Below are 18,020 nucleotides of genomic sequence, written 5' to 3' on the forward strand. Positions count from 1 at the left end.
TCTCAACTCACAGATCTTTTACTAGATATATCTCTCCTCTGTCCAGTTTAGGAGAGGGAGTGATAGAATAGCTTTGGTGAGTACTTGGCATCCAGACAGGGTTAAACCACCATACAAGGTCACAGAATCATCCTGATAATGATCATCATAGTAATAAGTGACTTAGGCCCTACCTGAAGATCTAAGTTACCTTTCAAGAGGGTAAAACACATTATGAGCAGTCGAGCAATACGGAGTTAAGAAATGCTGGAGAATAAACTAATTTCCTGTCACACTGAAGCTACTGACATATTAGCTCTTCTCCCTGACTCCAAACAGGGGTGAGCACTGACTGTTCGAAGCAACAGGCAATACTCTAGTACATTCCCAGAAGGAAGACCAAATTTCACAACTCTCTCCCAATTACAAAGGCTAGAATAGTTCCAAAAGAAGCAGATACCCAGCATATCTATCATTTGTAGGGCTGACATGCATGACTTTAGCAAGTGTCTCTTCTCTGCAACAGAAAGGAGAAGTAAGTAACATGAATTTTTGTCTCTTGTAACCCTGGAGAATGTCTGCATTCAGAGGAATTCAGAAGGCTGGACCTGCCTGGCTTCAGTTTTGACTTTAAGTTCCCTTGAGGCAGCTCCCACAAAAAGTTTTGATTTTGACAGTCAACATTGTCCATTGAAATGATTTTCTGCTGGAAGATTCCTGATCATCACTAAGTTTAAGTTTGTCCCTCTCAAGCAGGCAGTTAGAGGCTCCAGGTACCTCTGAGGAGCAACCAACTTAATGGAGCCACTGGAATGCCTGGCATTCACATTTAAATTCTATCACATAGATAGCCATTTGGGACAGAGAACAAGTTAAGCACCAGTCCTGGAATCCAAGACTCTCACTTTGTTCCCACATTACCAGGACACTTAGCTTCTTCTAAACAGCTGAAGTTCTGTGCCTTTCACAGCCTTCTCAGACTTATCAGCTGGGTTACTGAGATACAATTTTCTGCTTTTATACCACTCACATGGTTTTGAATAAATAAAACTGATGACTGTTTCAATTTTGCATTGTTTTCAAGAATGGAAACTGTCTATGAGCACTACTACTTGCAGGATTCAGTCCTTAAAGTTGTAACAAAATTCTTTTCATTTTTTTTAAGTACCTTCTTTCACTTCCTGCTTCTGGTCTTTATTTTCCATCTCCAAGTCATCCTGTGCTTTCGGCTCCACCATTTCTTCATCATCTTCATCCTCTAAAAAAAGGAAGAAAAAGATTTGTGAGATTCTCCTCCTTAAGGCAGCTGAAGAATTATCTTCTTTACAATTATAAACTGGTAGTAAACACAGGTAAAGCAAAGTGCACGGTCAATAGAAACATCTACATTTATACTCAGACACTCTCAGACAATTTTCCCCAGACTGCAAGTTAATCTGCTAACACAGAACACCTGCCATTTCTGCTCCCTGTAGCAATTTCCCATCTCAGATGTCATCTGAATATCTCCCTGACCTCAGAGATGACTTCTTGGATGGCATAAGAACATATGCAAACATGTTTCAGCCTGACCTCAGAGACGACTTCTTGGATGGCATAAGAACAGATGCAAACACGTTTCAGCCTGGCAGCTATTCCACCTGCTATCCAGACACCTCATTTCCATTTCAATTTGCACCAGATTAATTTGTCTTTTGACCTACAGAAAGGGGTTAAATAGAAATCTGACCTCAGGTCAGATGCCACTAGCAAGCAAACAAGCATGGTACAGTTCTGAAAACTCATCACCATCAACTAGGGGAACACAGCAACCAAAAGTGGCATTTGGAGCTTAAGAACCATTTTTGCATTAATATGAATTTAATGAACACTAAAATTTGATACATGTCAGTTACTACTGCCAGATGTTTTAATGACCTTTCCTGACCTATGCAAATGTCTCTCTCTCTTTCCTTCTCTCCACACATTCGCATGTTCTCATTTTATTCAGGAGGGCAAATCATTCATTCCTTGATGCCTGTCTGAGATACATGGGTTCTGATTGTCCAGAATAAAACACACTACAAGCAGAGCTGGAAAGACAGTGATGCATCAAAATGGCTCAAAACCTTCCTAACTCTCATTACCTCTTCCCAGCCACTGTGAGGTGATTCATCCTCCAGTGCCCAAGGCCAGCACAGAACCCTCTCACACTCTTGTTGGGGTAGGGACATTCAGCCTTCTGGATGCAGTGAACTACAAAGTCTGAAAATAGAGCTTGTCCTAAAAGAGTGAGTTACAATAATTAATAATTAGAATGAGAAAATTTGTGGGCTATGGAGGAAGTATTTTTGAACAATTCTGGAGTCTGATGTAACATCAAGCACCACTAGTGCCCTGGGTCAGTCCATCAAATGAGATAACATAGTGTCCTGGCCCCTGAGCGTTCAGCCATTAGCAAAACTGCTACAGCTCCTTCAGGGCTTTCTGAGCAAACTGTCTGTCACCACACTGCTCCTCATGACTTGGCACTTCTCCAGGCACACTCATATATGCTCTCACGCTGATGCATGAAGCGGGCAGGGGGCAACATGTCATGCTGCTCCATCTGTTTGGCTACTGGCACCTTGTCCTGTGCCTGTAAAGGCTGTCTGAAATTAGTACTGGCGTCTTGGAGAGATATTGGTGTCAACAGGTTGTATTCAGCCAACAATAACATGCAGCTGTATTTTGGTTTTGATAACATAATAGGCACTACACTATTCTTATCATGTTGCCTACTCTAGGACTCCTCCCACAGAAGCCCACAGAGAACATGTTGCTAGCTAGCAACTTCTCTGGAGAGCATGGCTTAGTCACATACTGTAAGGAAGTGTCTCAGCACGGACAGATATGCTTTTCCCTCTTAGAGAAATGAGGAAATCTTGGCCTAATATCCGCCATCGCTCCCCCTACCACTAGCACCTGCAGTAAGGAGAAAGGGAAAGCTTGGCTCCTCAGTTGTCACAGAGGAGGGATAACCATCTGCTCCCCAGGCCAGGAAGGGAGGAGGAATCCAGCATGGATGGGGAGGCATTTCCAGAATTAAAAGCCCTACTGATGAATGTCACTGCTTTATCAGGAATTTTTCAGCCCATGAAACTCAAAGTGGTGAAAAGGTAGGATATTCATGATGACTCCCATTGATGCCTCACTTGACAATTACATTTCTCTAGGTGCTCAATATAGAAGGGCTGTAGAGAAGACCTTTTAGAGAGCAAGTCGGGGCGTTTCAGTTCAGCAGGGTAAACACTTTGCTCTGTCCACTGGCTGAAAGACAGATAACATCTGAGGCAGTCAGCAGAGAGTCAGTGAGAAAAGCTTTCCTGCTTTACACACACAGGGGAAGTGAAAAAAGTTCCTCCTGCCATCAGTCTATGGCGCTAGCAGAGATGGGGATGTACAAATAAGGGAGGCACTGCCAGTTTCACCCAACAGATGAGAAAGGTGAGAAGAGAGTGGAGTGACTGGTGCAGTGGGGAATGAATACTCTGCTAACCTCAGGTACACATGCACAGAGAGATAGGATCACAACACTGTACAGATATATGCACACAGACACGCTTACGGTAGATACCTAATGAAGCCAACTCCCACAAGAGTTTTGTGAGTCTTGCATTACAAGTCTTCATTCCCTAGAGCACCAGCTCTTGGAGCCAGCTGTTTACATATGGACTTCAGCTTCCATTTTTAACCTGTTTCCAACCTATTGGCTTGTGCAGGGAAGTTTCAGAAGGGGAAGAGTTTGAGAAAACTTGCAGGCAGTAAACAAAAAAGAAACAAATATTTAACTGAAAATCTTGGGGTTTTTCAGGTAGCATGCTACGCTTTTTAAACGCCTCACTTGTAATTTGGTAATGGATAGGGAAGATGTAGCAAATGTAGAACGTGAGATTCAGCAGTGGGTTTTCAGATTGAAATCAAGCAGTCACTGTCCCCTAGAAGTCCTTGATCTCCCTGATTTTGAGTGTCAAATTGTTTGCCTATAGCCCATTCTAAGGGACAGTAGGAATGAATACCGAAGGCACAGCTGGAGCAGGGCGATGTACTGATACTTCAGCACCTATTAAGGCAGGTCTTCTTCCTTTCCTTCCTCTTCTGGGAACAATGAAAACCAAGTTTCCCTAGATTTCCCTAGATTTAATTGCAGCAGGAAAATAAGTGAAAGTTATTATTTCAAGACATGCCATGCTTTTTCCAAAAGCACACACATCAAAAATTAGTTTTAATGAGAAGGCAGTGCAAGAGTTTGTAGCAGATTAGACACAGTTCAGATATCCTTATCTATTTACAGAGAAAGGTGTACACACATAAAAATTCTGCCAAAAGGACGACAGGGTTATGAACCAAATGCTAAAACGCTAGCAAATGCCAGAACTTGGATTGCCTGGGCACGATTAGCTCCTTCTGTCTCCCCATGTGCAGGCATGATGACATCATTCTGGAATTTCCTTTCTCTTGAACACTTGGCCTCATTTTCTGGGTGCTCAACAAGAGACACCTGGGGCCTGAAATGCAGAAGTGCTGAGAGCTGAAGTCAACTGGCCCTGTGCTCTGAGTGGAGAAAGTGCTACAAAAATGCTACACATGCAAAAGCTCCCTTATCTCTTGCTTTCAGCTGTCACTGACACTTGCCTTTCCTTTTTCTTCCTGTGCTTCCGTGCTTTTGCATGCTGGCGATAATATTGTGAAGATAATAGTATTCTCGCCCTGCACAGATGTGATGCAGAGATATGTTCATAAGGATTTGGGGCATATTAAAATGCTGTCATGGGAGCGACAGAGAAATAAAGGCTTGAAAGAGGATTAATCTTTTCTATGTTCAGTTTAACACTTAGACCGTGTGCCCGAATCTGAGATCTGAGACCAGAGCATCAAATAGAAGATGATGAAAACCAGAAGGGTTAAAAAACTGCTTCCCCATTGACTGGCTGAAAAAAGAATCTGTTAAGGAAAAGAACCCTACACATTATCATGTAATTAAAATTGTATCATCATACATATTGAAAAGGACTAATTAAGGATACCCAGGAAACCTGCATTCTGGAAACCTGTATTCTGGAATATCCAATGTTTCTTCATTTTGAAACCTTAATGTTTCTTTGGCATATTTCTTTTTTGATGTTGTGCACAATTCAATGCCAATATATGCATACTTACACATGTTCATAGTACATACTTTTGCTGTTGTCCCTAGGTATGGTTATGCATTTTTACATTTTCTGTGCACATACATATACATTACAGAATAATGGGGAATGTTTTGGCAATCATTTTTCTGCATTTTACTTAGTTGTGAAAAAGAGAACATTTATTGTATGTTTACTGGAGTATCTACATGGTTATTTGTTTCCACATGTGCCTACTCAATGTGTGCCACTGCAATAGTTGTCCAGGGAGATGAAAGTACTTCTGTAGTTACTGAACACAAATGGCCTTTTCCTTTTTAAGAGCACATCTGATACTGGGAAGTTGAAGAGAAATAACCTTTTAACTACTTACATCACTAGTAGCATTCTGCTAGCCACGTTTGGCAAATATGGAGTTGCCGGTACCGCCAGTATTGTTACACCCTGTTCAGAAGATCTAAATCAGAACCCAAACGTCTACTAAAGGAATCACATAAAAAAGACCTAGTAATGAATCAGTGTATAGCTGCTATGTAACATTTCTCCTTTGTAGATCTCAAAAGACTTTGCAAGGAGGCTGTTTTTATTATGCATTTTTACCATGCAGAAGCCGATGGATCGACCCACTTACTGTTGATCACTCAGCAGACCAGCAGCTGAGTGGATAACACAGGGTTGGCTTAAGAGTTTCAGCCTATAGTTCTGCCCACTAAGGCCACCCCGACTTTTCCTGTAGATAAAACAATTCCTCAGTGGAAATGATCATTAACTGCAAAGGTTAAAGATGTTTGTCTGCTGAACCTGGTGAATCCATATGTGAGATGAATACAGGCTGACATAGCTGGCCCAAATACTGTTTCTTCTTAACTCAGAGCTTCATGACTCTCCAGGCTCCAGGAGGTGGCCAATCAGTCCTAACAGTGCTTTGTTTAACATGAAGAAGTAAAAGCAGAACAATTGTTCTGAGCTTATACTTAGCTTTGAACACCCCTGCTTCTGTTGCAGTCCAGAAGCAGTCTTGCCCGCTATCTACTTGGACTTTCCAGGGTTTTAAATCACTGTGTTTATTTTTACAGTGTATAAAACCACACCAGGCACATTCAGGACAAAGTAGAATACAATAATTACATCTGAGAGGACTATGCATGACACTGGCTTAGGGTTTTAATTCTTGAGATGAATACTGTTTTGCTTGGGTCAACATTTTCTTGTTGTCTGAGTTTTGGATTACCACTTCTAGGCAGTTAGCATTGGTATCGCTCAAATAGTTTATTAAATAACTTTTTTTTTTTAGGATTTGTGTAATTATAAGTCTCTGCTCTGCTAATACATGTACCACCAGTTAAACAGCAGGCAGCATGTTATGCATTCTTCATGGGTGGAGGAATTACACCTTCTCAGACGTGCACCTCTGAGACTAAGGAGTTGCAGCTTCTGTGCATTGTTTTTAGTGTTGACAGCTACAATGAATTAGACTGGCACCTCTGTTTTTAATTCTGGGTAGGTACAAATAATCCTTTTATTAAAGGCATAACTTTAAAATAGAAAGTTAATTAGCATCACAATTATACATTTTATTGCTTGAGTCACTAATATATGAAAGGCCAGTCATTTATTATATGAGGTTTTATATCATAGAATCATAGAATGGTAGGGGTTGGAAGGGACCTTTAGAGATCATCTAGTCCAATCCCCCTGCAGAAGCAGGTCAACCTAGATCAGGTCACATAGGAACATGTCCAGGCGGGTCTTGAAGATCTCCAAGGAAGGAGACTCCACAACCCCTCTGGGCAGCCTGTGCCACTGCTCCGTCACCCTCACAAGTGAAATAGTTTTTTCTTATATTTAAGTGGAACTTTTTGTGTTCCAGCTTCACCCCATTACCCTTTGTCCTGTTGCTAGATACAATAAAAAAAAGGGATGTCCCAACCTCCTGACACCCACCCTTTAGATATTTGTAAATGTTCCCCCCTCAATCTCCTCTTCTCCAGACTAAACAGCCCCAGTTCCTGCAGCCTTTCCTCATATGAAAAATGTTCCAGTCCCCTGATCATCTTGGTGGCCCTGCACCAGACTCTCTCCAGAAGTTGTCCGTCCCTCTTTAGCTGAGGAGCCCAGAAGTGGACACCAGATGAGGCCTCACCCAGGCCAGAGGAGAGGGTAAGAAGAACCTCCCGTGACCTGCTGGCCACACTCTTCTTGATGCATCCCAGGCTGCCACTGGCCTTCTTGGCCACAAGGGCACATTGCTGGCTCATGTTTAGTTTATTATCAATCAGCACTCCCAGGTCTCTCTCTGCAGAGCTGCTCTTCAGCAGTTCGACCCCCAGCCTGTACTGGTGCATGGGGATTGTTATATCAGCATCACCATTCCTTCAATGCATGAGAAGAATCAGACATACATCTGACACATTTAATCAAGTCAAGCGTCTTCACAAGAAGCAGATTTCACATTTGCAGCTATGAAATACCAGAAACCGCTGTACCACTTTTATATTTACAACTGTTCCAAATAATTTTGATGCGTCTGTTATGAAAGAATTACAAAGTAAGTAAGGACAAATGCATCCTGATATAAGCCTGGATCAAACAAGTTGAATATTGTTGGCATTATCCTAAGAATGAGTTAAAACACTGTCTCTGCTTTTTAAATACATTGTTTTCCATCACTAGCAAAATATTCAACAAGCAAGGCAACACATACTTTTTCAAATAAGACTGCTTGACATTTCACATTTTTGAAAATCTATCATTTGCAATCTGAATGACCTATTTTTCATATAATGTAATTTTTTGGAAATATGTCCAGTTTTTCACTTTCATCTTTTGATTGCCCTTTGAAGCAAGAAGAAAATTAATTCATCAGTGGATTTTGTTTGCAGAGTGGGATGTGAGACTGGACATACACTGGGCACATGTTAGTCATTCCAGATGGAAATATTCTTGCATGCAGACTCTTCTTGGCAGTAGGCAGCTGCCTCCTAAAATGCATGTCAGTTAGCAAAAGCAGGGAAGACTACTCAGTGCTGTATAATGAAAAAACAGCACTGAACAGATCTTGGCTTATGCTCCGTGAAACAGGCAACAAACTTCAGATCAGAATTTCATGTAAGCCTGAGCTTGCTAGCATGCTTGCACGCAAGAATCATATGCATGCAAGATACCTCTGTTTCCTACCCAGAAAAATACTTGAATGTGCACTGCAGCAACATTAAAAAGCCCCAGATCATCCTTCTACAGCTCCCAATCCTTGATACGGTACATTCCAAACACATCATCTTGTCCTTATGAACTAGTATTGAGAAGTCAGGTTTTCTTATGGCTGTCAGATGGAGCGAGAACATTAGGAAAAAAAAGTAAAAATTAGATGAATGAATGTCTGGAACTACTGTATGGCCACAGCACCTACAAGACTTGAACAGAAGCACATGACATTCTTCCTTCGCTTTCCATCTAGGCGGTTTTTAATCGTCTGAAGAAAATTGTCTGACCGTATACTCTTACACAACTGCAGTTCTGCAAGAGCAAGAATTAATCACAAGACTACAAGAACAGACTGCCTAGCATCTTCAAACTCCTTTGACTCTTTGTTATCCTGACGTGCTGTGGTGCTCGTTTGTAAAAGAGAGGCTTCACATCTTGATGAAATACAGGCTATATGAGTCATATTACATTTACTAGACTTGAGTATATTGACTGAATCTTTTAGAAGAAAATATAATTTTAAAATTTTATCACAAAATAATAGAATGTTTGGTACGTGTCTCAAACCCAGAAGACTGCAGGGCACTTTTCCCTGGAATTAACATATTCAGCCTAGCACCTTCCCCAGTGAATACACTACTAATAATACACCAGTGTGGGCCTAAGAGTAAAAAAAAAACCTAAGTTTTTTTGTTTCTTGCAAAATTAAGTACTACTCACATATCTCTGCCACATCTAAGAAGGATTTTCTGGTCCCATCCCTTGTTCTGCAATGCAAATCTCTGCAAAATTTCATTCCTCAACTCATAAGGAGCAGGTGGTCTTGGCAGGCCTTACAACCAGATCCCTAGAGTTCTCCTCTCTGGCTTGAGCTACCTTTGTACTAATGCAATGAAGGAAATACATATTTCACCCCAAAAACAAACACCATAGCCTGTCTGACTGAGAGGAGTCATTTAGCTCAGAAAATTTATTTTGCCTACAGCATAGGCTATGCCTGTACTATTGCCACTTAAAAATTTGTCCTGAAATTTACTACACTTCCCTCTTAAAACAAGCACCCCATAAGTAATTTTTGCTGAACATTTCTTTTTAAATTACCTTACAATTACTGCATTCAGTTACTCTTGACCAGGGGATTCTCAGGTCTTCTGGTATACGATTTCTCATAACCATCTCCTGATCTAGGGTTTCACCACTCAGCTCCAATCACTAAGCCTCTTCCTGACTAGTGTTTGCAGTCAGACTTCTTTTTGGTACATTATGAAGACAGATCTTATTTTTCCATTTTGTGATAAATGGTAGACTATCAGAGTCAAACAACAAGAAAATGTCACAGGAAAGAAAACGGTTTACTGTACCGTTTCACTAAGCTCCATATGAAACTACCCAAATCTCTTCATAGCCCTGATTGCAAATCTTTGCATCAATTCAAGTGTGGGAATCAATGCTTCAGAATATAATAATTTCTTTACTGATTAAAATGCAAAGCTGTCTCTGATTCTGCAGGGAAGCATTTCTCTAACTCAAGAAAACTGATTTTCCAGTTACTTGGCCTGAGCAGAGTTTTCAGTTGTGGTGAGAGTCTCAGAATTCAAAGTGTTCGTTGTTTTTAGTTTCTGGTCGGCGTAGACCAGACATGGATTTTTCTCTCCTCTTCTGGGCTCTTGCAACATCACTCTGGTTGAAAGCATTTTTCAGTCCCCAGAGAAATAAAGTGCAGAGTACCCCACTGGGGTCATCATACCTTCTAGCTGATTCCCTTTTCTCCTCTTTCTCCCTCCCCAAAGCCTGTGTTCAATTCTATTGTGCTTGAAAATATTCCAGTTGGAAGATGTAACACAAAAATTACAGAAGTTTCCTTTTCATGGCCATGGTTAGGCCTCCAAATAAAAATGCCAACATGAAATAATGGTTGAACAGCAGAACGGTTAGAATAGCATTTACAGACCTCTAGCCCTGAAATCAAATAGCTTAAATTTAAAATATCTTGCTACAGTGTAGCTGTGATGGTGTTATCCTTGAGGAGGGAAATTATGGGGACTCTTTGTTCGCGTGGATGAAGAAGGGGTTGCTACACTAGAGGCTTTCACAACTTCTGAAACCTGTAAGGATTTCTTCCTGCTGTGCTGCTGGAAGAAATCACATCATGCCATCAGTGTGAAATGACTCCTGCCCCTGGGAAAAGGCAGAGACATGTGGCAGATTTTCTGGATTGGGCTGTTAAAGTAATTTTCAAACAGTCAGATCATGCAATAGTGTTAAATCACAAAAGCCTAAGTACATTAATGAAAACTAGTCCCCACAACCTATGGCACTAGCAGTAATTGTAAAACAACAGCTGCTTTCACATTAAACACGCACATGTTCATGCACACACAGATGATGTATCTGGCATTTACACAGTGCCCGATTTGGAGGTCAGTCACAGAAGATGGGTGCCTCAGCTGGGCACTAGGTACTTAAAACTTTAAGTACAATGTAGACCAAATACCTTTTGTGGGGTTTTTACTACTGACATATAGGGGCTAGGACTTCACTTATAGACTCATTTCTTTTAAGTTCAAATTGCTTTATACTCCACAGGCTACCTCTCCTGTTTTCCACTGCGTTTTTGCTTGAGCAAGATTACCAAATCTTGCTATTGTGGAAGAAATTATTTCTCCACTTCCATACTGCGTCTCCATCCATGAAGCTGCACTAACATGTTTTAGGTCAAATTCGCCATCTGTAACTCCGCTTAACTTCTCTTGCAGGCATTAGCAAGAGTTCTGGTCTTTCAGAGCTTCTCCTCTGTTTTTGGGACATGAAATGACATTTCAGCCCAAGGCCCTGAAATTAGCTATATGGCTCCATAGTTGTTTGCATGACTATGGTTTAACTTTGAACTCCATCTTCTCCACAAATCAATCTCTGTTCTATGGCACTTTGTGAATAAAAATCAATGCTTCAGAGGTTGCATACACTTTTGTAACTGAAGTATCTGAGAGCATAAATCTCTACATTTATACCAAACCTCAAGAGAGAAATGGAGACAAGACTGCTGATGTATTACACGCAAAATTGGAAAAAACAACTATATTTACAAACAATCACTACAGCAAATACACAGAGACTCCCTTTTCTCCCTGACACATACATGAATACATTGTGTTTAGCACTTTAAAAATAACCATTAGTCATACAGCAAATGCATCTTACATGAGCAAAGGCTCATTTCAACATTTGTCATAGAAAAGGCAGGCAAAAAATTGTTTTATTAAAAAATTAAACTATAGAAGTCAGGGCCCTATGACTGTGTGCTTATTACTTATATGGGCACTGAACAGATCCCACTTAATTCTGTTTCCCACTGACGCCAGTTCACCTTAGTCACTAATTTGCATCAGTGTGTGTGAAAGAGGAATTCCCTCTAACAGTTTTGAACTTGCCAAATTTTAATGTCAGTGTTTTTGTCGTACCACACTGGGAGAGTAGAGACTTCCTCTTCTAGCATCTCAGTTTTGGGGGTATCAAGGCAAGCAACACCTTTTGGTGGTGGGGAAACCAACATGCAAGCATCAGCTCCTTGCCCAAAGTCATTCCTGAAATAGCTACAGATGACAGTGTAAAACCCTGGTCCCCTGATTCCTAGGCTGATACTTCAACTGCTGCTTCCCCCAGGGCATGTCATCAGGCCTCAGCACTCATTGTGTCAAAACAGCTGTTAAAAACCACTGCCAGTCTCCCCCAACTGTGTGTTGCAACTTGTCTCTGCAAGCACTCAGCTCTCGGCACTACTGTCCCTGCTTCTGGGAACCTCCCTGCCCTCCTACCTGACCCTCGCCTTCCCCTCCCTGACTGTGCACCCTATGCACCCTGCTGCCCACCACAGATGCCTCTCACCTCCACTCCCACCATTCTGCTCGGGGTCACACTTCAAACTCTCCTGCTTCCCCAGGAAGGCCTCTTCCTTCCTCCTGGCCCCTCTCCAGCCTCCCTGGCATCCATCTTCCTGAAGCAGATACCAAAAATCCCCTACTTGTAATCCAGGGGTTTGTGCATGCCGAGAGCCACATCCACCTGCAGATACCTGTTTGACACAGAAATGCCCTCCGATTTGGATTCTCAGATGAACACTTCAAGGTTTTTCTGAGAACTTAGGTTGTAAGATATTAATTAAAAAAAACCCCAAATCTAGCCCCCACCACTCAATTGCTGTGGTTAAATCCCAGATTATCTGATGCAGTCTGGAGGATTAGGTATGTTTTTCTGTGCTTGAGCTCAGCAGACTTCAGTAGCTTCCAATGTCTAAACAGGCAAACTGGGGTACATGGGAACATTAAGCTGTATGGCAGTCAGACACTAGAATATCCTTCCCTTTCCCTACTTCACAATTCAGATTGATCAGGAAAATAATTTCTGTGGCTACTTTGTATCTGTCCTATCCGTTGGAAAATGGATGCTTTTAAGTCTCGTACAATGGGCTGGACTGTCTGTAAATCAAAATCCTCCCTCTTCTCCCAAAACACCATGAAGACCCTCTCCCAGTCAGCTTTAAGGAGCTCTTAGCTACAGACAGAGGTGTTAAGTCAAGAGAACCACATGAAAACACATAATAAACTAACTGGGATATTCTACTGCATAGTCCTTCACTTGGAGAAGCATCTTTGCATAGACTTTTTTTTAGAGGAAAACAAAAGAAAGGAGTTGCTGGCTTCAGCCCCTACATCTTTTTCATTGTAACACGGCTCACAGCTGCAAAGTTTACATGTGTTAACTTGGGATGCCACAAGCCAGCCAGCAATGAGGTTGTCATCCTGATCTGAGGAAACACAATGTGCATACATGCCAATGAATTTACCGCAAGCAAAGCATTTTGCTGGGATAATTCAAAGCACATTGTATTTCATCAGTTGACTATTCCATCTACAGTCAGTCACAAAAGACAGCAGCTCTGGAGCGAGATTCCATCAAAAAGGTGTAGCTCTATAAAATCTTGGGCTTTTGCAAAATGGTGCAAATTATTCCACTTTCTTTGTGGATGTTGAGGGGGAGATTAAAAAAAGGTAAGATGAACTGAAGTCTAGTAATATCAAAATGGCTTGTTTTCACATTTTCTGGATGGATTCTTGAGAACTTTCCATTAAAAAGTACTTCCCATATTTTTTACTTTCAGACTTTCAGATGCAGCAAATCAAAATTAAGAGATTTTGGTTTTAATTAAATATTCTAGACTGGAAAATAAGACAAAATTTCACTGAAAATGGAGTTTCAGTACATTTGAGTCTTCTTTCAACATGGAATAAAATTATATTTTGAAATCTGAAATTTCTCAATGCTGCACGAAGGCACTTCTTCTGGGCCTGACTTTAATGCCACTGCTGCCTAAGGGATGCAGACTTAGTTGAGTGGGGATATTAAAATCTGGTATTAAAGCAAGACAGAAACACCCACTGGGTTGGGGGTAAGGAGGCATTCAAAACCCACCTGGATGATTTCCTGTGTGACCTACTCTAAGTGGTCCTGCTCTGGCAGGGGGGTTGGACTTGATGATCTTTCAAAGTCCCTTCCAACCCTTAAGATTCTGTGATTCTGTCATGTCTTTCATCACAGTGGATAACAAGATCTCATTCCCTGTGATCTGAGATTCCTTGTCCTATGACTTCAGGTTAATAATTTCCTTTAGGACAAACTAAGGTAGGACAAACTTAAAGTCATGCTTCCAGTATTGAGTGCCTGAAAGCAAATTTTACATCCATGTCCTGAGAACAAGACAATTGACACCTGTGACAAATGTATTTGATTCATATTCAAAACACAGTCCAGTACACTAGACAGTAACAGTACTTGGAGGAAATATGTAAACATGCATTTATTGCTGTTGAAGCCCGATTCTCACTTTTTTTCTTTTTCTTTTTTTTTTTCTTTGCATGCAAAACTCCAAATGAATGGTGAGATGAGGAGACAGATCTGGTAACATCAAAAATGTATTACAAAGCCAGGAAAGTACTACCAATCTGTCTTGTTGGCCTTTGCGTAGAGAAAGAACTACCCAAGCAAGTCTAACGAGCTTCTTGGAAAGCATTGTCTTAGTTGCCTGTACTGTTATATAGTTGGATAAAAAAGGAAAAATCACCACAACAGAGGTGTTTGCTTTGGGGGTGAGCACTGGGGGTAGTGCTAAATTCAGCAGCCACAGCAGAACAAATAGAAACTGTGAGCTTTTCACCACATTAATGAAACTTTCATTGAAAAGGTGGAGTGTAATGTTCTTCGAGATGGATAATTCACATAAGCTGCGTGATTCAAACACTCATGTCTCCACACTAGCTCCACACCGCCTCGGGATTTATGTTTTATTTCAGTTTTCATCGGATTGCTCATGAATGACCAACAACAAAAGAGCATGTGTGCATTTTTCTTTTTCACAGGTCCCTGTTAATGAGCACTCTGTTGCATTAAGACAGTCGAGATTGTCTCTGGCAAAATGTGTTGAACCAAGGTGTTTGTGCCTGCATAAAATTAAGCCACAAGTAAAGCACTTATTTCTGACAGCAGATTTATAATAGGAAAACCCCAGCAGGAATGAAGAGTTAGAAACCCCTGTTGTACCCTTTTTCATAAACTTCACCTTGATTTAGTATCTCAAACAAGTAGCAGGGAAGGCCAACAACAGAGGTAATCCTATCATCTTTTCTCCGACAGCACCATTCCATCTTTTTGACTTCCTCATGCTGCTAACACGAATTCAAATCACCTGTGTTTAAAGCTAAATGCAGTGATTGACAGATCTGTGTAGTCTCAGTCCATACTGAAGATTATTCTAGATACCTATCAGTTATTACTACAAGCTCTGTCTGATATTCAATACCTACAGGGAAAATTGTTTTTAACAGTGTAATGTCTGATCTATTTTGAAAGCTATTTTAAAATAAGAAACTAACTATAACCAGGTGGCTAAAATCCAGACTGGTTTTTTTACGGGTGGAGAAGGTGGAAGATAATAGCAGAACCCTGTTATATTGCAGTAACAACCATGATTCAGAACAAAAACACAGACAAAAAAGAAGCATTTTGTTTTGATTCCATAACATCAATTTCTGTAAAAACACTTATTCCAATAACATAGGATACAGGAAGGTTTAGGGGTTTGCTCTTGGTACAGACTCATGACAGTATATGCTGCTATGAAGTAATTGCTTGCTTTGACAAAAACAAGTCTCTTCAAAGTCACTTAGTTACTATTCTAGAAAACTGGGATGCTGTAAGAGATCTCTGGGTGTACTACATCTTGTGGAGACAAATGCAGAATGAAATAGTGGATGCAACAGTCAGACCATCCACTGTGCTCAAGGTGCAGTAGTGCAGAAAGGCAGAAGGATATCCTCTTTAATTAACACTCCCTGAGATCAGCTCTGCCAACTCAGCTGCTGTGAGGCAGCTATAGCTTTGCTGCTCTTCATCAGAGCATTATGGAATAGGCTGGCTTTAGGCACAAGAAGATCAGCCAGTTGGGTAGGAAGGCACTCCAATCAATGGCCCTGCACTCCTGGGGAGAGAAGCGGAAGCAAATGACCTGTCACATGGGCAGCCCAGAAAAAGTGGAAGATGGAGGAGTGATGGTCGGGCAATGCCACCTGGTGCCCTTCCTCGGTTACCTGAGCTGATCACTCCACTTGCTGAGACAAGCTCTCCCCTGAGCCTGTCCCATCCTTTCCCATGACTCAGTTTGCCACTGGAAGATTTTGAATTAGTTCTGGCTGACAACTTCACACTCTCAGTGCTCTCCCCCACAGCACTGAAATGTAACAGCACAAAAAGAAGTACAAGTGAAGCAGCTTGGTGAAGCGGCACACAGGACATTGCCTTCAAACTCCACCACTTTTCAGGGCTCCTACTAACATGACTGAGATCACACCCGGATCTCTGTGAAATTTGATTGACTTTGTGCTTACAGTTAAATGAATCTGAAACTGTTAGACATGAGCTTAACAGTGCTGTTCAGTTCAAGAAATTATTTCCTGGTTTTATGACCAGGATATAAGGAGTGAGCACATCTAGTGAGTGTTGGCTGTAAACCCTGGTAGGAAAAGAATAAACAAAACTGGGAAATGGAGCTCGTGTGTCTTCAGTTAGATGGGATGATCTGGGCTGCTGAATTCCTAGTGGCTTTTTCAAGTTTTAATTTATCCCTGGTTGTTACTCTGTTTGCTTAGCAATGAAAAAAAAAAAAGTACAAAAGAGATGAAAATACAGACTTTATGAAGCCTCTAAAATCAAAGGCAGTAACAAGTATCAGTAAACATACCAGTAGTTCATCAGAAACCAGAAAGTCAGGAAGGTGGGCAAATTCTATCAGCAGAATGACAACTAAAAATAACCTCACATGGAAACCTGCATGGAAATTCACTTTTCACACACTAAGCAAATATTACATGGCAGCCTGAAAGAAGATGATGATTTAAATAAAAAAAAGATCCTTCGCTGTTTGTCAAGTTGTCATTTTTCCATCTGCAAATAATGAAATATAAACTACTCTGAAAGGGAGAGAGATGGAAGGGAATGTGTTCCATGGATCTGTGGAGAACCACATAGAAACAGAGACAGAAAAAGAAGCTGCAGCATGGAGCACTTCCTGACCTCCTCTTGGCTACAAGTCTAAAAGAAGTCTCCAAGGCAAGAAGCATGAAAGAGCTTAAACAAGAAACCCTTCAGAAGTACAGCTCTTTGCTGCATGAATACCACAACATAGGGAAAATCTGCTGTGTAGGAGTACAATCCTCCCACTTGAAAAGAGCTGGTAATGCCATCATGTCACGGAAACATTTTCGTCATGGCTTTTGTGCATTGAAGGCATTAGCAAAGTGGGAAAAGTGCAAGCTGACAATTGTGCAATAAGAAGGGTTTGTTAATTATGTTGTAAAGCATGTTTCATTTAAATATGCAGCCGAATTAATGTTAAAAATACATGCTTTCCCATACGAACAGATACCAAATCAGCACAGGTTAATCTAGCTGGTAGTGTACTTCAAAGCTCTTTAGCAATAGTAAGGAGATAAGCTCCATCCGTGGCATATAAATACTACTACCACCTCAGCTTCTTCCTGTAGTGGTTGCTGCAGCTCCCTACATTACCTTCTGGCTGGACCTTAATACAAGTCAGTCCATGCCTCAGCATTTGGCCAAATGCTTTGTCTGTCCTGTCTGTTCATCATTTCCCACGACACAAATCCCCAGTTCAGGATGTGTTGACCCTTTCCTATTTAGTCATGTTTAAAAGTTTGTTCATGTTCCCCGTGTCGCACGGTTTCAAGCAGTTACAGCCATCCTGTTTGTGGAGGTGCAATTCCAGCTTAGATCAGTGTCTTGCCGTCTTCCCATCATGTTGAGTTTCTCTACCTGGAGATCACAGCTAGCTCAAAGTTGTGCCAGACTGCAAGTTGTCAGCCAATACTGATCATCAAGGCTTTCAGCCTTGAGCAGAGGCTCAATCTGTGAACCCTCAGGACAAGAGAAGACATAGCCCAAGTGTCAGTGCCAAGAATTGAAATCAGGGCTCTATATTTTGATTTGGTACCTTACACAAAGGGCTGTGTAAGAGATGGAACCAAAGTCTTCAGTACTAGGAATGCAAGTAAGATCTGCTGGGTTTGAACCAATGCCATTGCCTGAAGATTACACCAGAATGATGGCAACAATGTTGTTAAT

General features: G+C 41.2%; 1 protein-coding gene across 5 annotated transcripts in view; it reads right to left on the reverse strand.

Annotated features, from left to right (window-relative positions):
- DYNC1I1 (dynein cytoplasmic 1 intermediate chain 1) overlaps positions 1–18,020 on the reverse strand; it is a 198,666-nt gene that overhangs the window by 95,218 nt on the left and 85,428 nt on the right. For all 5 annotated transcript variants that reach the window (XM_061996369.1, XM_061996367.1, XM_061996368.1 and 2 more), the window contains one exon: positions 1,148–1,237. In XM_061996369.1, the coding sequence (XP_061852353.1) occupies positions 1,148–1,237 (90 nt within the window). The remainder of the gene's footprint in view (positions 1–1,147; positions 1,238–18,020) is intronic.

This window comes from Colius striatus, chromosome 5 (genome assembly GCF_028858725.1).
Source record: "Colius striatus isolate bColStr4 chromosome 5, bColStr4.1.hap1, whole genome shotgun sequence".
In the NCBI taxonomy this organism is placed as follows: Eukaryota; Metazoa; Chordata; class Aves; order Coliiformes; family Coliidae; genus Colius; species Colius striatus.